At 39.6% G+C, this 15,717-nt stretch overlaps 1 protein-coding gene across 1 annotated transcript in view; it reads left to right on the top strand.

The window, feature by feature from the left end:
• The window catches only part of PHLDB2 (pleckstrin homology-like domain, family B, member 2), a 144,309-nt gene that overhangs the window by 23,959 nt on the left and 104,633 nt on the right, over positions 1 to 15,717 (top strand). The window contains exon 2 of the mRNA XM_006864215.1: positions 3,055 to 4,403. Coding sequence (XP_006864277.1) covers positions 3,069 to 4,403 — 1,335 coding nt within the window. The 5' untranslated portion in view covers positions 3,055 to 3,068. The remainder of the gene's footprint in view (positions 1 to 3,054; positions 4,404 to 15,717) is intronic.

The following is a 15,717-nucleotide window of genomic DNA, read 5'->3' as shown; positions in this document are numbered from 1 at the left end:
CTTATTCAACCTGTATGGTGAACAAATAATCCAAGCTGGGTTCTATGAAGAAAAACATGGCATCAGGATTGGAGGAAGACTCAGTAACAACTTGCAATATGCAGATGATACAACCTTGCTTGCTGACAGAGAAGAAGACTCAAAATGTTTACTGATGAAGATCAAAGAGCACAGCCTTTGGTGTTAATTGCATCTCAATGTAAAGAAAACAAAAATCCTCACCACTGGACCAATAAACAACATTCTTATCAACAGAGGAAAAAATTGAAGTTGTCAAGGACTTCATTCTTTTTGGATCAACGATCAACACTCATGGAAGCAGCAGTCAAGAAATCAAATGACGAATTGTATTAGACAAATCTGCAGCACAAGACCTTTTTAAAGTGTTGAAGAGCAAAGACGTCAGCTTGAAGACTAAGGTGCACCTGACCAAAGCCATGGTATTTTCAATAACCTCATATGCATGGGAAAGCTGGACAGTTAATAAGGAAGACAGTAGAAGAATTGATGCATTTGAATTATGGTGTTGAAGGAGAATATTGAAAGTGTCATGGGCTGCCAAAAGAACCAACAAATCTGTGTTGGAGGAAGTGCAGTCAGAGTGCTCCCTGGAGGCTAGCATGGCCAAACTTCATCTCTCATACTTCAGGCATGTTGTCAGGAGAGATCAGTCACTGGAGAAGGATATCATGTTTGGTAGTGGTGGTGGTTATTGTTAAGTACATCTTTATGAGCAGACATGAGCAGAAAACCTCATTTTTCTCCCACAAACCAGCTGGTAGTTCGAGCTGCCAACCTTGAGGTTAGCAGCCCAATTCATAGCCACTACCCTACCATAGCTTCTTTGGTAAGGTGGAGGGTCAGAGAAAAAGAGGAAGAGACCCCAATGGGATGGACTGGCCAAGTGGCAGCATCGATGTACTCAAGCGTGGCAACAGTAGTGAGGTTGGCCCAGGATTGGGCAGTGTTTCATTCTGCTGTGCATAAGGTCGCTATGAGTCGGTACCAACTCGATGGCACCTAACAACAACAAATTTTCTTACAAACATTTTGAAGTCCCTTTTTATAAGCCAGCTAGTGTCTGAGGTGTCTGAAGGCTAGAGGAAAGTGTTAGCTATACAGAAGTTCTGTGTAAATGTTTAAATTGTGCTTTCACTTTGATGACAATCTAAAGAAAATGCTGTATCAGTTCAAATCATAAGCCTTCTCATTTGTAGTGATACTTTGTATAATGATAAGACCTTTTATAGACTAGTTTCTTAGGTTAATGTTCAGAGTGAGTCCTAGATAAGTTCTTCTGCGTGCATGTTTTTAAAAATTTGAGTAATGGAAGATAAGTTCTTGACCTGAACTTTGAAGGCTGAATGTGCTTGCTGTCGCTGCTGTGGTGTGCTGCCAGAGTTGATTCCGATTCATAGCAAACCTGTATTGGGTTTCTGAGGCTGTAAACCTTTATAGGAACAGAAAGCCTCATCTTTCTCTCTTGAAGCATCTGACCTTGCAGTTAGCAGTCCAGCTCACTACACTGTAGGGCTCCTTTAGATAGGAGCAAAAGGTATTTCTTAGTGGAGAGGGTTTGGTATCCTGGATCAATATGGTGGATTTGGGGGGTTCTGGGAATGTGACGGGTCTAACGTGTTCAAGCTTTTAAAGGTTCACCTAGAATATGTGGCAATAAATTGGAGAACACCCTTTCATCTGCTATGACCTGCCTGTTTGAGATGGGTGCAGGATTTTTATTAAGTATTCTTTGTTGAAAAGGTAACTTTCCACAGCCTTTTTAAAAAAAGTATTTATTTTGCTGTTGTTGAACATATACACAGTAAAACACCAGTCCAGCTGTTTCTACGCATACCACTGATTGCATTCTTTGAATTATGTAACCTTTGTCACTCTCTTTTTCTGAGTTGTTCTTCCCCCGTTAACATATATTCACTGACCCCTAAGGTTCTTATCTACTCTTTCAAGTTACTGTTGTCAATTGCATCCCATATAGATCTTAAAAGAGCATAATGCTCAAGATATTTTCACTAGTTAACAGGCGCTCTGGTAGCGTAGTGGTTACGAATCAGGCTGCATACCGCAAGGTCAGCAGTTCGAAACTACCAACTGTTCCGCGGGAGAAAGATGAGGGTTTCTGTTCCCGTAAAGATTTACAGCCTCGGAAACCCTGTACAGGATCGCTATGAGTTGGAACCGACTCCACGGCACATAACAACAACAACAATTTTAACTATTGTTTGATTTTAAGAAGACTTCAGAGGATATTTTTGGTTTAAAATTGAAAGATTACCTCAAGACAATGGTCTCGGGTTCACTTAAGGTTTATGACTCCAGTAACTCTAGAAATGCTGTTCTGTGTTTTCACCCTTTTGATCAGGATTCTTCTATGGAATCTTTGATCAAAGTGTTCATCACACAGTTCTTCCGGTCTTAGAGCAAAAGAGGCAATTGTTGAGGGAGGCGATTAGCCACACACATTCCATTTCCTCTCCCTATTCCTGACTTTCCTTCCTCCTGGGTTGCTCCACCTTGTATGCCGTAGCTGTTTCTTAAAAGAGCCATTTCTAACCCTCATGTTATCAATCAATGTCTAATACAAAATGTTCTTTCTTAGGTAGAATGTGAATCTTATTTCCTTAGAACTTTGTTTCTGAGTGGTTAATGATTCTAGCAGAGACCCCTAAAGGAAGGACCATTGTATGATCCCCTTGGGTGTGTTTACTAGGAACTCAGGAAGGAGGTTGTCTGCTGGGGACTAGAACACTAAAGAGAAAATTTGTCTTTTTTACTGTATTAACCTAATCCTGCACCTGTACATCATTAGGGATTTGTTTCCCGAAAATGTCATTGATATCCTTTTGATTTATTGCTGTTTTGTAGAAAATACATTCCAGATCATTGCTTTTTATTTTTCTTCAACTTGCATTACAGTTTAGTAATTAGTAAAACAGAGCTGTGTTTATGAGTTGTCTTTATCCAATGTAGACTGGTGAGTTATTTTATTTTTTAAACTTTTCATTAAATAAAACTTTCTCATTTGTTCTTTTCCAGATTCCAGCGAATTTATGGCAGAGCACAGACAGATGCAAAAGCGGCTGGATTTACAAAATGGTAGCTTAGAAGAAAGTTTGGAAGTGAATTCCCTTGGTAGCGATCCCCTAAACACGATGGAGAGCCTAAACCAGAAGAAATACTCTTCCAGTCTGAGATTTAAAGCCAATGGAGATTACTCTGGCTCTTATTTAACCCTCTCACAGCCTATGCCTGCTAAGAGAAGCCCTTCTCCTTTGGGAACCAATGTCAGAAGTAGCCCCTCCTTGACCAAAATCCATGGAAACAAGCAGTTCTCTTGTGATGGCACTGACAAAAATATTTCCATGAAACCTCCCACTCCTTTAGTTAGCCCCTCACCCACCCTTGGTGGCTATCCCCTTGGGAGAGCAGACTTTGATCACTGTACTGGCCGGGACAGTGAAAGGTCCGTGAGACTCTCAGAGAAGCCTCCCTATTCCAAATATAGCTCAAGGAATAAATCCCATGACAATGTCTACTTTCTGGGAGGACTGGAAGGCCGTAAGGCGTCTGGCTCCCTCCTCACCATGTGGAATGGAACTTCCCTGAGTGATGCTAGCTCCTCTCCCATCAACAGATCAGGAGCTACAAGCATGCCTTCGAGCCCAAAGCAAACCAGGAGAATGAACATTCAGGACAACCTGGCACTTCAACCCAAGTTAACCCGACACAAGGAGCTAACATCTGAAAACATCAGTTTGCGAACAAGAAAGTATTCAGGCAGCAGTCTGAGTCACATGGGAGCTTATAGCCGGTCACTGCCCAGGTTGTACAAAGCCACAGAAAATCAACTGATGCCTCTCAGTTTGCCTCCAAGGAACTCTCTGGGCAATTCTAAACATACAAAACTGGGGGAAAAGGATCTACCTCATAATATAGTAGATAGTGACAATTATCTTAATTTTTCTTCTTTAAGCTCAGGGGCTTTACCCTATAAAACCTCTGTATCCGAGGGCAATCCTTACGTAAGCTCTGCCCTCAGTGTCCCTGCCAGTCCCCGCATGGCTAGGAAGATGCTCCTGACCTCCACATCCTCCTGTGCTTCTGATGACTTGGATCGGGCTCCATACTCAGAGACAAGCCCGACTCCTTCCTTTTCTCCTTCAGAGCCGGACAGAGTGTTTGCGGCCAGAAGGAACTACTCTTGTGGTTCTGTAGAGTTTGATGAAGCTGATTTGGACAGCCTTAGACAGGCTTCGGGAACACCCCAGCCTGTTCTCCGGGAGAGAAAAAGCAGCATTAGCTCCATTTCAGGACGTGACGACCTGATGGATTATCACCGGCGGCAGAGGGAGGAAAGACTCAGGGAGCAGGAGATGGAGCGATTGGTAATCAACCTCACTGTTTCATACAACAGCCTTGGAGTCAGACTTTAAAGATATAGGAGGGGGTGTACAATTTCCATGTACAATACCAATACTGCTGTCCTTAGTCTCTTTCTAAGATTTTCTCCTGCTGTCTTTCCTCTTTCCAGATCACTATTATTAGTTATTTATAGGTGTGGTACTGTAGGGTTAGCACTGCACTGCGAACCACAAGGTCAGCAGTCCAAACCACCATCTGCTCCTCAAAAACCCTATATAGGGTCGCTATGAGTCAGAACCGTCTTCATAGCACTTAACAACAACAACATAGGTATTTTGAGAGGGAGCCCTGGTGGCACAGTGACTAAGAGCTTAGCTGCTAAATGAAAGGACTATGGTTCAAATCCACCAGCTGCTCCATAGGAAAAAAGATGTGGCAGTTTGCTTCTGTAAAGATGTTCAGCCTTGGAAACCCTATGGGCTATGTCTACTCTGCCCTGTTGTTGTCTTGTCAAGTGACATCGAGTTGGTTCTGACCCTTAGCGACCCTGTATAGGGTTTCCGAGGAGCAGCCAGTGACCTTGAACCACCGACCTTATAATTCAAATGGCTTTGCAGTCTGGCGCATTAACACACAGCGCCACACCAAGGACACCACTCTGTCCTGTAGGATCACTATAAATTGGAATGGACTTGACGACAATGGGTTTTAAGTTTATATGTTTTTTGAAGGCCTTTGAGCTGTGTGTTAACGCACTGGACCGCAAAGTCGGTTTGAACCACAAGGTCAGCGGTTCAAGCTTACCAACTGCTCCTCAGAAACTCTATAGAGGGTTACTGTGAACTGACTCGATGGCACTTAACAACAACAACAACAATATCTGCTTAATAGTTTATTTAGTTGTTCTATAACTAACAAATACAACTAAATAACTGGATTCTTAAAAATTATTGAAAAGCCTGACAAAAGTAGTAGTGAATTTTACTGAATTCTTTCAAGTCTTACAAACTTTTATTTTATAACTGAAAGGAAACATGGATTTGTATTACTAAGATTATCAGAAGTGTGTGTGTGTATGATGGTGGTAGTGGTGGTGATGTGCCATAGAGTTGGTTCCGACTCATAGCATTTTGAGGCTATAAATCTTTATGAGACCAGAAAGTCTCATCTTTCTCCTGAGGAACCACTGGTAGTTTTGAACTGCTGACCATGAGATTAGCAGCCCACCTTGTAACCACTACGCTACCAGAGCTCCTTGTCTGACTCTGATAGAAATACTAAAATCATGACTCATCAGAAATTAGGCAGTATATTAGCTTGTAGGACAAGATGTCGAGGAGGTTGAAGGACAGCCTTAATGGTTCACTACCTTTTCTCCATAGTATTTGTGCACTTGAGTGCCCATGGGCTCGTACATACCCGCTCATGCATTATATTCCCTTCAGCCATGTTTTTTACTACACTGAGTGACTGCTTACTATACCTACTCATAAAAGTCATTGGGTTGTCTATTTCCATTTAAAATTTCATGTCATATACTTTGGACATGTTATCATGAGGGAGAAGGACATTGTGCTTGGAAAAGAGGAAACCCCCTCAATGAGACGGATTAACTCAGTGAACTCAAGCAATAAACTCAAGCATAGCAACAGTTGTGAGGATGTTCCACGACCAGGTAGTGTTTTGTTCTGTTTTTCACAGGGTTGCTGAATTAGTCTGAATTCTCTAGAGCAGCAAAACCAATGAAACTTATATATGTATAATATATGTATCCATATATAAAGAGAAGTTTATATCCAGGTCAGATGAACCAAGATCAGCAGGCAGGCAGGTCTGGCAGGCCAATAGGCAAGCTACTGATGGCTCTCAGGATTGACAGGTAAGAGAGCAGGCCATTGACTCAAATCCAAAGAACCGGAGGTCAGAGGATGAACCAGATGCAAGATCCAGACCCAATAGAAAGCAAGCAAGCATTGCCTGAGTGTCTAATATATTGAAAGCAGGCCACACCCCCAAGAAAACATCCTTTCAATTGATTGGCTTCTCATAGTGGAATACATAATAATTAATTACATTGTACTGGATCTCATTATGGGAATAAATAACTACATCTCAACTACCAAATCAGTGAGAATCTTGGCCCAGTCAAGTTGACACAAAACCTTAACTAGCACAGTTGCTGTGAGCCATAGCCAACTCCATGGCACTTAACAGCAACAAATTGGAAGATACTGAAAATAATAAGACAGGAAAAACCATTCCTTGAATGTCTGTTGACTGAGAACACAATGCTGATTTTTTTTCCCTCCTTTTTTCTTGTAATCAGTATTTTTCTTTGTCAAAATTTTAGAATGAATGTATGTCAGTAACTTAACTCATTAATAAGTGAATCAGCAGGATGTGAAAGCTAGTTTTACAAAGAGTAGGGGAAATAGAAGAATTTTAATCACTAAAAGAAAGTTGAAGTAAGATTTCTGAATCACATGTAAAATTAGTTAATGACCTACAGTAGGGCAATAACATTGTAACTTTTGGATTATAACACACAGAATCGATTTGCATTTACAGCAAACACAATTTGAAATTTTAGGACAACAGTCATTTGCATCACTCCCAGTTTTTTACAAGTTAATTATCTTTACAACATTTTCAAATACCTTAATCAATAATAATGAGTGCAAGCAAATAGCCTTGGGTCTGTTAGACAGAGCTCTTATTTGACAACCTCCCTTGCTATTATAATAATTTCCAAAGATTATTCAGAGAAACAAAAAGATGGGTGTATTGCATTTGGTTATGATTCATTAATGTAAGTTCAGAAGAAGTTTTGATCAGCATATTTAAACCTTCTTGTATATAGATAGGAAATCTGGAGCCATATTATGCTGAGCAGTTATTGTTAATGAAGCCAGAGAATTAACTTTTAACTGTTTCTTAAAGGAATCTAGGAGAGTATTAGCAATGACTACCAGCACACCACAGAAATGTATTAAATCCTTTTACTATTCTTCTACTCTGAAGATAAGAACCCAAGAAATTCATCTATAGTGGGTATCATCTTCATTGCTTACTTTGTTGTTAAATGCTATCTAGTCAATTCCAATGTATAGCAACCCTGTATAGGGTTTCTGAGGAGCAGCTGGTGGGTTTGAACTTCTGGCCTTGTGATTAGTAGTCTAGTGATACCAACCAAAAAAACCCAAATTTGCTGCCATCAAGTAAGTTCTGACTCATTGCAATCCTATTGAACATAGTAGAACTGCTACTTAGGGGTTTCCGAGACTGTAAATTTTTATAGGAGCAGACAGCCTCATCTTTTTCCTGAGGGGCGGCTGGTGGATTTGAACTGCTGGCCTTGAGGTTAGCAGCCCAATGTGTAACCCACTGCACCACCATGTGTCATTCATTACCGTAAATATTGGTGAATTTCTTTTCTCTGGATCCTCCAGGTCTCCTAAGGTTTCTGGCTATCCAGAAAATGAGCTTCCTTTCTATTTGTAAGCCATAGACAGGTCCAAGTTCAGGTTCAGTTTCTTGGGAGAGTTTTGTGACTACTACTCCATATATGGAGTCCTGGTATGGCGCTGCTGGTTATTGTGCTAGACTGCAAAATCGGTTTGAATGACAATGTTGGCGGTTCAAGCTCACCAGCTGCTCCTTGGAAACCCTATGCAGGGTCGTCATGGGTCAGAAGCGACTTAATGACACTTCACAACAACAACTCCATATATAACCTTATAAACCTTTCCCCTTAATAATGATCTCATCATATCTGATGAGAGAAGACTTATTTTTAAATAATCATATTCCAAGCTTGTTGTCAAATGCCACTGAGTCTGTTCCGACTAATAGTGACCCTTCAATTGTTTCTAAGGAGAAGTTGGTGAGTTTGAACCCAGTTGTCAGTCCACTACTTATCCTACAGCGCCACACCAGGATTCCATTGGTTTTAATGTATTTATCTGATTGTTGTTGTTAAGTTCTGTCGAGTTGGTTTTCCAATTCATAGTGACTATTTATAGGGTTTCCAGGGAGAGGCTGGTGGTTTGAACCACTGACCATGAGGTTAGCAGTGCAGTGCTTATCCTACAGTGCCACACCAAGACTCTGATTACATCTCAGTAAAAGGCAGGACCAGTTCTTCCTGAGCCTATGCACATAGCTATGGTGTCATTATAAAGTAAAGAGACTCGGAAAAAAGGATTTGTTCCTGAATTCTAAGGGATCATTGAGAACAAGCTTCCATTTAAAAAAAATGTTTTGTTTAGTTTTCAAAATCATAGTCATTTAAAGGCTTTCCTAATTGGGAAATTGAATGTTAAAAATTATACTAATAATTTTTCAAAACACATACCCATATTTAGAAGGTAGATTTCCATTACCAGTCCAGTCAGTTCTGTATAATTCGCTCTTACTCCGCATCTGTTTGATTTCATGACATCATCTGTTTCTAGGCTGAAAAAGAGCGCTGGAAATCCAATTTCATTGCCTAGTATAGTCTCATAGCGATCTGCACAATGTTAGCTCAGAAACCTGACCCCATAAAATTATTTTCATCAGTAAGTATTTAAGTCCTCTTTACTTTTCGGCAAGCAAAGTTGCATCATCTGCATATTGCAGGTTGTTAATGAGTCTCTTCCAATCCTTATGGCATGGTCTTCTTCATATAATCCTACTTCACAAATTATTTGCTCAGTATACAGATTCAATAAGTATGATGAAAGATAATACAACCCTGATAAATACCTTTTCTGAATTTAAAACATTCAGTTTCCCTTTTGCTGTTCGAATGGCTGCCTCTTGATCAATGTACAGGTTCCTTATCAGCACAATTAAGTGTTATAGAAATACCCGCTCTTCACAATGTTATCCATAGCTTGTCATGATCCACACAGTTGAATGCCTTTGCATAATCTATAAAGCACAGGCAAACATCTTTCTGGTATTCTCTGCTTTCAGCCAATAACTATCTGACCTAAGCAATAATACCCTTAGTTCCATATCCTCATCTGAGTCCAACTTGAACCTCTGGCAGCAAAATTTTACTTGCATGTGATATTAATGATACTGTCTGATGATTTCCTCATTCCCTCGGGTCACCTCTCTTTGGAATGGGCACAGTATGGATCTCTTCCAATCAGGTGGCCAGGTAGCTGTCTTCCAAATTCATAGATGATTGAGTGCCTCCAGTGCTGCATCAGTTTGTTGAAAGATTTCAATTTGTATTCTATCAGTTCCCAGACCCTAGTTTTTAACCAATGCCTTAAGTGCACCTTGGGCTTTCCAACCTGAGGGGCTTATCTTCTGGCACTATACCTGACAATAGTCTGGTGCTGTACATAAGGCTTTCATCTTCTGGTATTATATCTGACAATGTTCTGTTGCTATTCTTACGGTTTTTCATTGGCTGGTAGCGTAGTGGTTACGAATTGGGCTGCAAACCTTAAGGTCAGCAGTTCGAAACTACCAGCCGCTCCGCGGGACAAAGATGAGGCTTTCTACTCCTGTAAAGATTTACACCCTCGGAAACCCTGTACAGGGTCGCTATGGGTCGGAACCAACTCGGCGGCACTTAACAACAACAACAACAAACATTTAGAAGTAGGTTACCTCTCTTTCTTCCTAGTCTGTCTTTGTCTGGAAGCTCAGCTGAAACTTGTCCACATGTGTGACCCTGCTGATATTTAAAATACCAGTGGAATAGCTTCCCGCATCACAGCAACATGGAAGCCACCACGGTACGACAAACTGACTGTCTAGTGGTAGCTAGATGATATTAGAACCCACATATCAAGCCTTGTTTAAAAGTGATCTGGACTACAAGTAACTAAGTGCAAGCAAGGATCCCATGTAAATGTTAGGGGTACACTTTAATTCATAGACCTGTGGCAACCACTGGATTTGTCAGTGGTCACTTTAATGCCTTAATTCTGAGCTGTGTTCCAAGTGTTGTTAAGTGCTGTTAAGTCCTGACTCACAGTGATCTTGTATAGGTTTTCTGAGGAGCAGCCGGTGGGTTATACTATGGCACCATACCAGGTGTTCCAACTAGGGAATGATAATGGATAAGAGATCTCTGAAAGGTTGGAATGGTGATCACTTGACAAACTACATATTCTAGAAGCTACAGAAGTCTGTATAAAGTAGACAGGACATTCTTTGATTCATCCCCTTTGATAGCTATACCTGCATGCCACCCCAGTAACCCAGAGGCTCTCTATTGTATTTTATCATTCAAGACAGAGTCATTTTAAAAAGAAAAGGGTGATGAGGAAAAACCCAACCAACTAAGGCAAATCCTATGGCTGGTAAAAGTGTTCCTTGGGTCACCTGGTCAAAAGTGTGGAAGGAGTCGTGGTGACTCAGTGGATGAAGTGCTCTGCTGCTAACTGAAAGGTTTCTTCTTTGAACCCAACACACAGCCACTTCATGGGAGAAAGGTGTGGCAGCCTCATTCTGTAAAGATTTACAGCCTTGAAAACGCTATGATGCCATCCTACTCTGTCCTACAGGATCGCCATGAGCTGGAATCAGTACAATAGCAGCATGTTGGGTTTGGTTTAACACTAACAACAATGTTGACAAGATCCAGTCAGCTATCGGCATTCTCTCACTACCATGGCTTAGTTGGATGGTTTATAGGGCCTAACCCAGAAATATAATGCAAACCACAAATTTGAGCCATGTATGTAATTTAAATGTTAAAAAACAACCACAGTAACAACAAAAGTAAAATGAATTATGGTGTTATGTTGGGCAGCACAGGATTTAATAGATGGTCGTAGTGTGGCGCTGTGGGTTAATGCATCACACTGCAAAGTCGTTTGAACTTCATGGTCTGTGGTTCAAGCTCATCAGCTGCTCCTTGGAAACCTTAGACAGGGTCGCTATGGGTCGGAATCGACTCGATGGCACCTCACAACAACACTGCTTAGTAAGTTATTCCTCCTGTAAGTAAATAGCCTTTTTTGTTTTGTTTTAAAATAAAATAATAATAAATTTTCAACCAGCAAGTAATAGAATGAATGTTATCATTGGTTAGATCACCTGAGAGTATAAAATAAGACTTTGTATCTTTTAAGCAGCAAATTGCTGTAGAAAGTAAGTATTTAAGAAGTTAGCCATTCACAATTTAGGATTTCCATTTGTCCACTAAGGAGCCTGGTAGTGTCATGGGTTACGCATTTGGCTGCTAAATGCAAGGTCACTGGTTTGAATTTCCCAGCTGCTCCGAGGGAGAACAATGAGGCTTTCTACTCCCACAAAGTTTTACAGCCTTGGAAACTATACAGGGTCACTAAGATTCAGAACCAGCTTGACGGTACTTAACCACAACTGTGAAATAAGAGTAAAATAGTTACCACATCTTCTTTTTTACCCCCCTTTTAATTAGGGAGATGGATGAGCAGAAAAGTAAGGAGAAGGAAATTGGCAGTTAGCAATAATCTCATGATTCCACACTAGAAAAATAGAACAAAGTCCTAAATGTAAATCCCATATTGCAATAGTCTATTGCGGTTGCTGTTCTAACAATTTCCTCTGTACTTGAGAGCTAACCTAAGGCTCCTATTACAGTGGCAGTGCAAATTATTGCCTCTTGATGGTGCCACACTTTAAAAAATCCCTGCTCAGAATTTGAGGTGCATGGTTTTTGAATATTAGCATAGTTTAGCCCTCTCCAACTCAATGCTGAGACATAGAAGGTAAGTTAGACTACGCAGAGGACCGTATGCCACCATATCAGTTACGGAAGAAGGGCCATTCTTTGTTAAAATGATAAATCAATGCATGACCATTTGTAATTAAGTAGAAAATAGAGCTCGTAAATAAAATCCATAGAAAAAAACATCAGCATAGATGGAAATTAAGAGAATAGTACATTGATGCTAATAGGTACGTTGAAGTGGAGTGGCCAACGAATGAGTACTAATGTTTTCTAGTGAAAATGATGCTCATATTTGTGGTCAAAACAATTAGTATACCTAAAAGCAGTCTATTTATCTAAGTACTCTGTTTTTAAATGTCTCATCAAATAGGTTTAGTGACCGTGCTCTCTGTTCTTAGTGAATATTTCTTCACTATTTCTAGAAAAGTTGATGAGAATGTTTGCTACAAGAGAATATTTTAATGCTTGAGATTAATTTTCCTAAAAGCAAAACTTTTAAACAGGTAAAATATGACAGAGAAAAACCACTTTCACAGGTTTTTTTTTAATGGAAGATTTTAATTCAGACAACTCAATATGTAGGTTAAAAACTATCAGCAGGCACTTTAAAAAAGAACTGATTTGTCAATAACTTATTTTGATGTTGTGAATATGCACAATAGAGCATGCACCAATTCAACAATATTACATATACACTTCCGTGACATTGATTATATTTTCAACTTGTGCAACCATTCTCTCCCTCCTGTTGTTCTTTGTTCTTCCTGTATAAACTCATTGCCCTCTAAGTTTTCTATGGGATCTAGGGTTTCTGTTGTCAATTTGATCCCACATAGATGGTTGTTTAAAAAGAGCACAATGCTCCTGGCAAACATTCTTTACTAATTCTACTGCTGTTTGTTTAAAGAAGACTTCAGCAAAGTTTTTGGTTTAAAGTTTAAAGATTACCTCAGGACAATAGAGTTCATCCAGTGGCTCATCCAGCCTCAGTGACTCCAGAAAGTCTGGATAGAAGGCACTTTTTGCTTAACTTTTTATTTTTAGATAATTGTAGATTAACTTGCTTTTATCAGAGTGGATCAGGATTGCTAACCACAAGCTCCTTGGAAATCCTATACAGGCTCACTATGAGTTGGAACCCACTCGTCGGCAGATAACAACAACAATAATTAAGAGTGTGGTGGGAGTCCTGTTGTGGTGCTATAGGATAGGACAAACACTAGACCACAAGGTTGGTTTGAAATACATGGTCAGCAGTTCGAACTCACTAACTGCTCCTCAGAAACCCTACCTATACAGGGTCATCATGAGTCAGAACTGACTCAATGGCACTTAACAATAACAACATCAAAGTGTGGCACTATCAGATCAGCACTGCACTGCTAATCACAAAGTTGGCAGTTCAAACCCACCACCTGCTCCTTGGAAACCCTATAAAAGGGTTGCTATGAGTCGGAACCAACTCGACAGCACTTAAGAACAACATCAGAAATAATACAGAGAGCTCCCACAGCCTCAGTGGAAACTTCATGCAAAACTACAATATCACTATCAGAAGACAGTTAGGTAACAGTTAATTGATACAGTTAAGATATAATTACATAAATCTCTCTCATGTTGCCCTTTTGTAGCCATACCCACTCCTTCCTTACCCTCACTCCCTTGTTAGCCTCTTGTAGTTTTAGTTGTTGTAAAGTGCCACCAAGTCAGTTTCAACTCATAACAATCCTGTATAGGTTTTCCGAGGAGTGGCTAGCAATCCAGTGCTTATTCTAACCGCACAGCACCACACCAGGACTCCACTATTTCTGTAATTTAAAACAATGTGTTATATAAATGGAATCATACACAGTTTAGCCTTTTAAGATAGACTTTTTTTCACCCTACATAATTCCCTGGGGATTCATCCAGGATGTTGCATGTATTAATAGTATATTAATTTTGCTGCTCAGTTGCTTCCTATGGTGAGAATGTACCATAGTTTAACTATTCACCTGTTGAATGACTTTTTTTTTTTCCAGTTTTGGTTATAGGTTTTTCTATAAATGTAAAGTTTTATTTCTCTGGGGTAGAAGCCTGGGACTGTGAGTGCTGAGTTGTATGGTAGTTACACGTTTAGTTTTTTTAAGAAGCAATGGATGATTCAGTGTCTCTGTATCTTCAACAGTATCGGTTGTTGTCACTGTTCTTTATTTTACTATACTGATAGGTATGTAGTGATATATCTTTATGGCTTTAATTAGAGCTTTTCTAATAACTATGTTAAACATTTTTTCGTGTGCTTATTTACCATCTGTATATCTTCTTTGGAATCCTGGTGTGGTTCTGTGTCATAAGCCCTGGGCTGCGAACCACAAAATGATGGTTCAAACCCACTAACTGCTCCTCAGAAACCCTGTACAGGGTCGCTATGAGTCAGAATCAACTCGATGGCATGTTTTAACAACAACATAACCCTCTTTGATGAAATGTCTACTTGGATCTTTTGCCGGTTTTCTAATGGATTGTTTTTCTTACTGTTGAGTTTTTAAAGTTCTTCGAGTATTCTAGATGTAAATATTTATTCAAAATGTAGTTTTCTCCCAGTCTAGCTTTACTTTCAGCCTCTTCACAAGTCTGTGACCTTGCCAAATATTTTAATTTAAATGAAGTTCAATTTAGACATTTTTCCTTTCATAGATCATGCTTCTAGGGTCAAAAAAAAAAAAGGAAAGGATTGTTTGGTTTGATTTCAGGAGGTGTAGTATGTGATCAAGAACCAATCGTATCGGAGGAATAAGTCCAAGCAGCTGCATTGAAGGCATTGGTAAAAAGAAACAAGGCTGCAGGAAATGATGACATGGAAATTGAAATATTTCAACAAGTAGATGCAGTGTGGAAGTGCTCACTAGTCTATGCCAAGAAATTTAGAAGACAGCTATCTGACCACCAAATATGGAAGAAATCCATATTTGCGCCCATTCCACAGAAAAGTGACCAAAAGAATGTGAACATCATTGAATAATATTATTAATATCACGTGTAAGTAAAATTTTGCTGAAGAGTATCCAAAATCGCTTGCAGCAGTACATCAACAGGCACTTGCCAGAAATTCAAGCTGGATTCAGAAGAGGATATGGAACAAGGTGTACTATTTATCATCTCAGATAGTACTTTGTTGAAAGCAGAGAAAGCCAAAAAGATCTTTACTATGCAAATCGTTCTTCTGTGTGGATCATAACAAACTGTGGATAGCATTGCAAAGAATGAGAATTGTTCTCATGTGATGCCTGTACACAAACCAAAAGGCAGTCTTTCAAACAGAACAAGGAGATACCGAATGATTTTAAAATCATGAAAGGTGTGTGTCAGGGTTGTATCATTTCAGCATACGTATGCCATCTGTTTGCTGAACGAATAATGCAAGAAACTGGGTTATACAAAGAAGAACGTAGTGTCAGGCTTGGAGAAAGGATTATGAACAACCTGTAATATTACAAATGAAAGAACCTTGCTTGTTGAAAGCAAAGAGAACTTGAAATACTTAATGATGATATCAAAGACTGCAGCCTTCAGAGTGGATTAGAATTTGCTGTAAAGAAAACAGAAATCCTCACAAATGAACCAATAAACAACATCATTACAAACAAAACCTTTAAAGTTTCAAGGAATTCATTTTACTTGAATCTACA

This window comes from Chrysochloris asiatica, unplaced genomic scaffold (assembly GCF_000296735.1).
Source record: "Chrysochloris asiatica unplaced genomic scaffold, ChrAsi1.0 scaffold00061, whole genome shotgun sequence".
Taxonomy (NCBI): domain Eukaryota; kingdom Metazoa; phylum Chordata; class Mammalia; order Afrosoricida; family Chrysochloridae; genus Chrysochloris; species Chrysochloris asiatica.
Note: the sequence above shows the minus strand (reverse complement) of the source record. Positions and strands in the feature narration are given on the sequence as shown.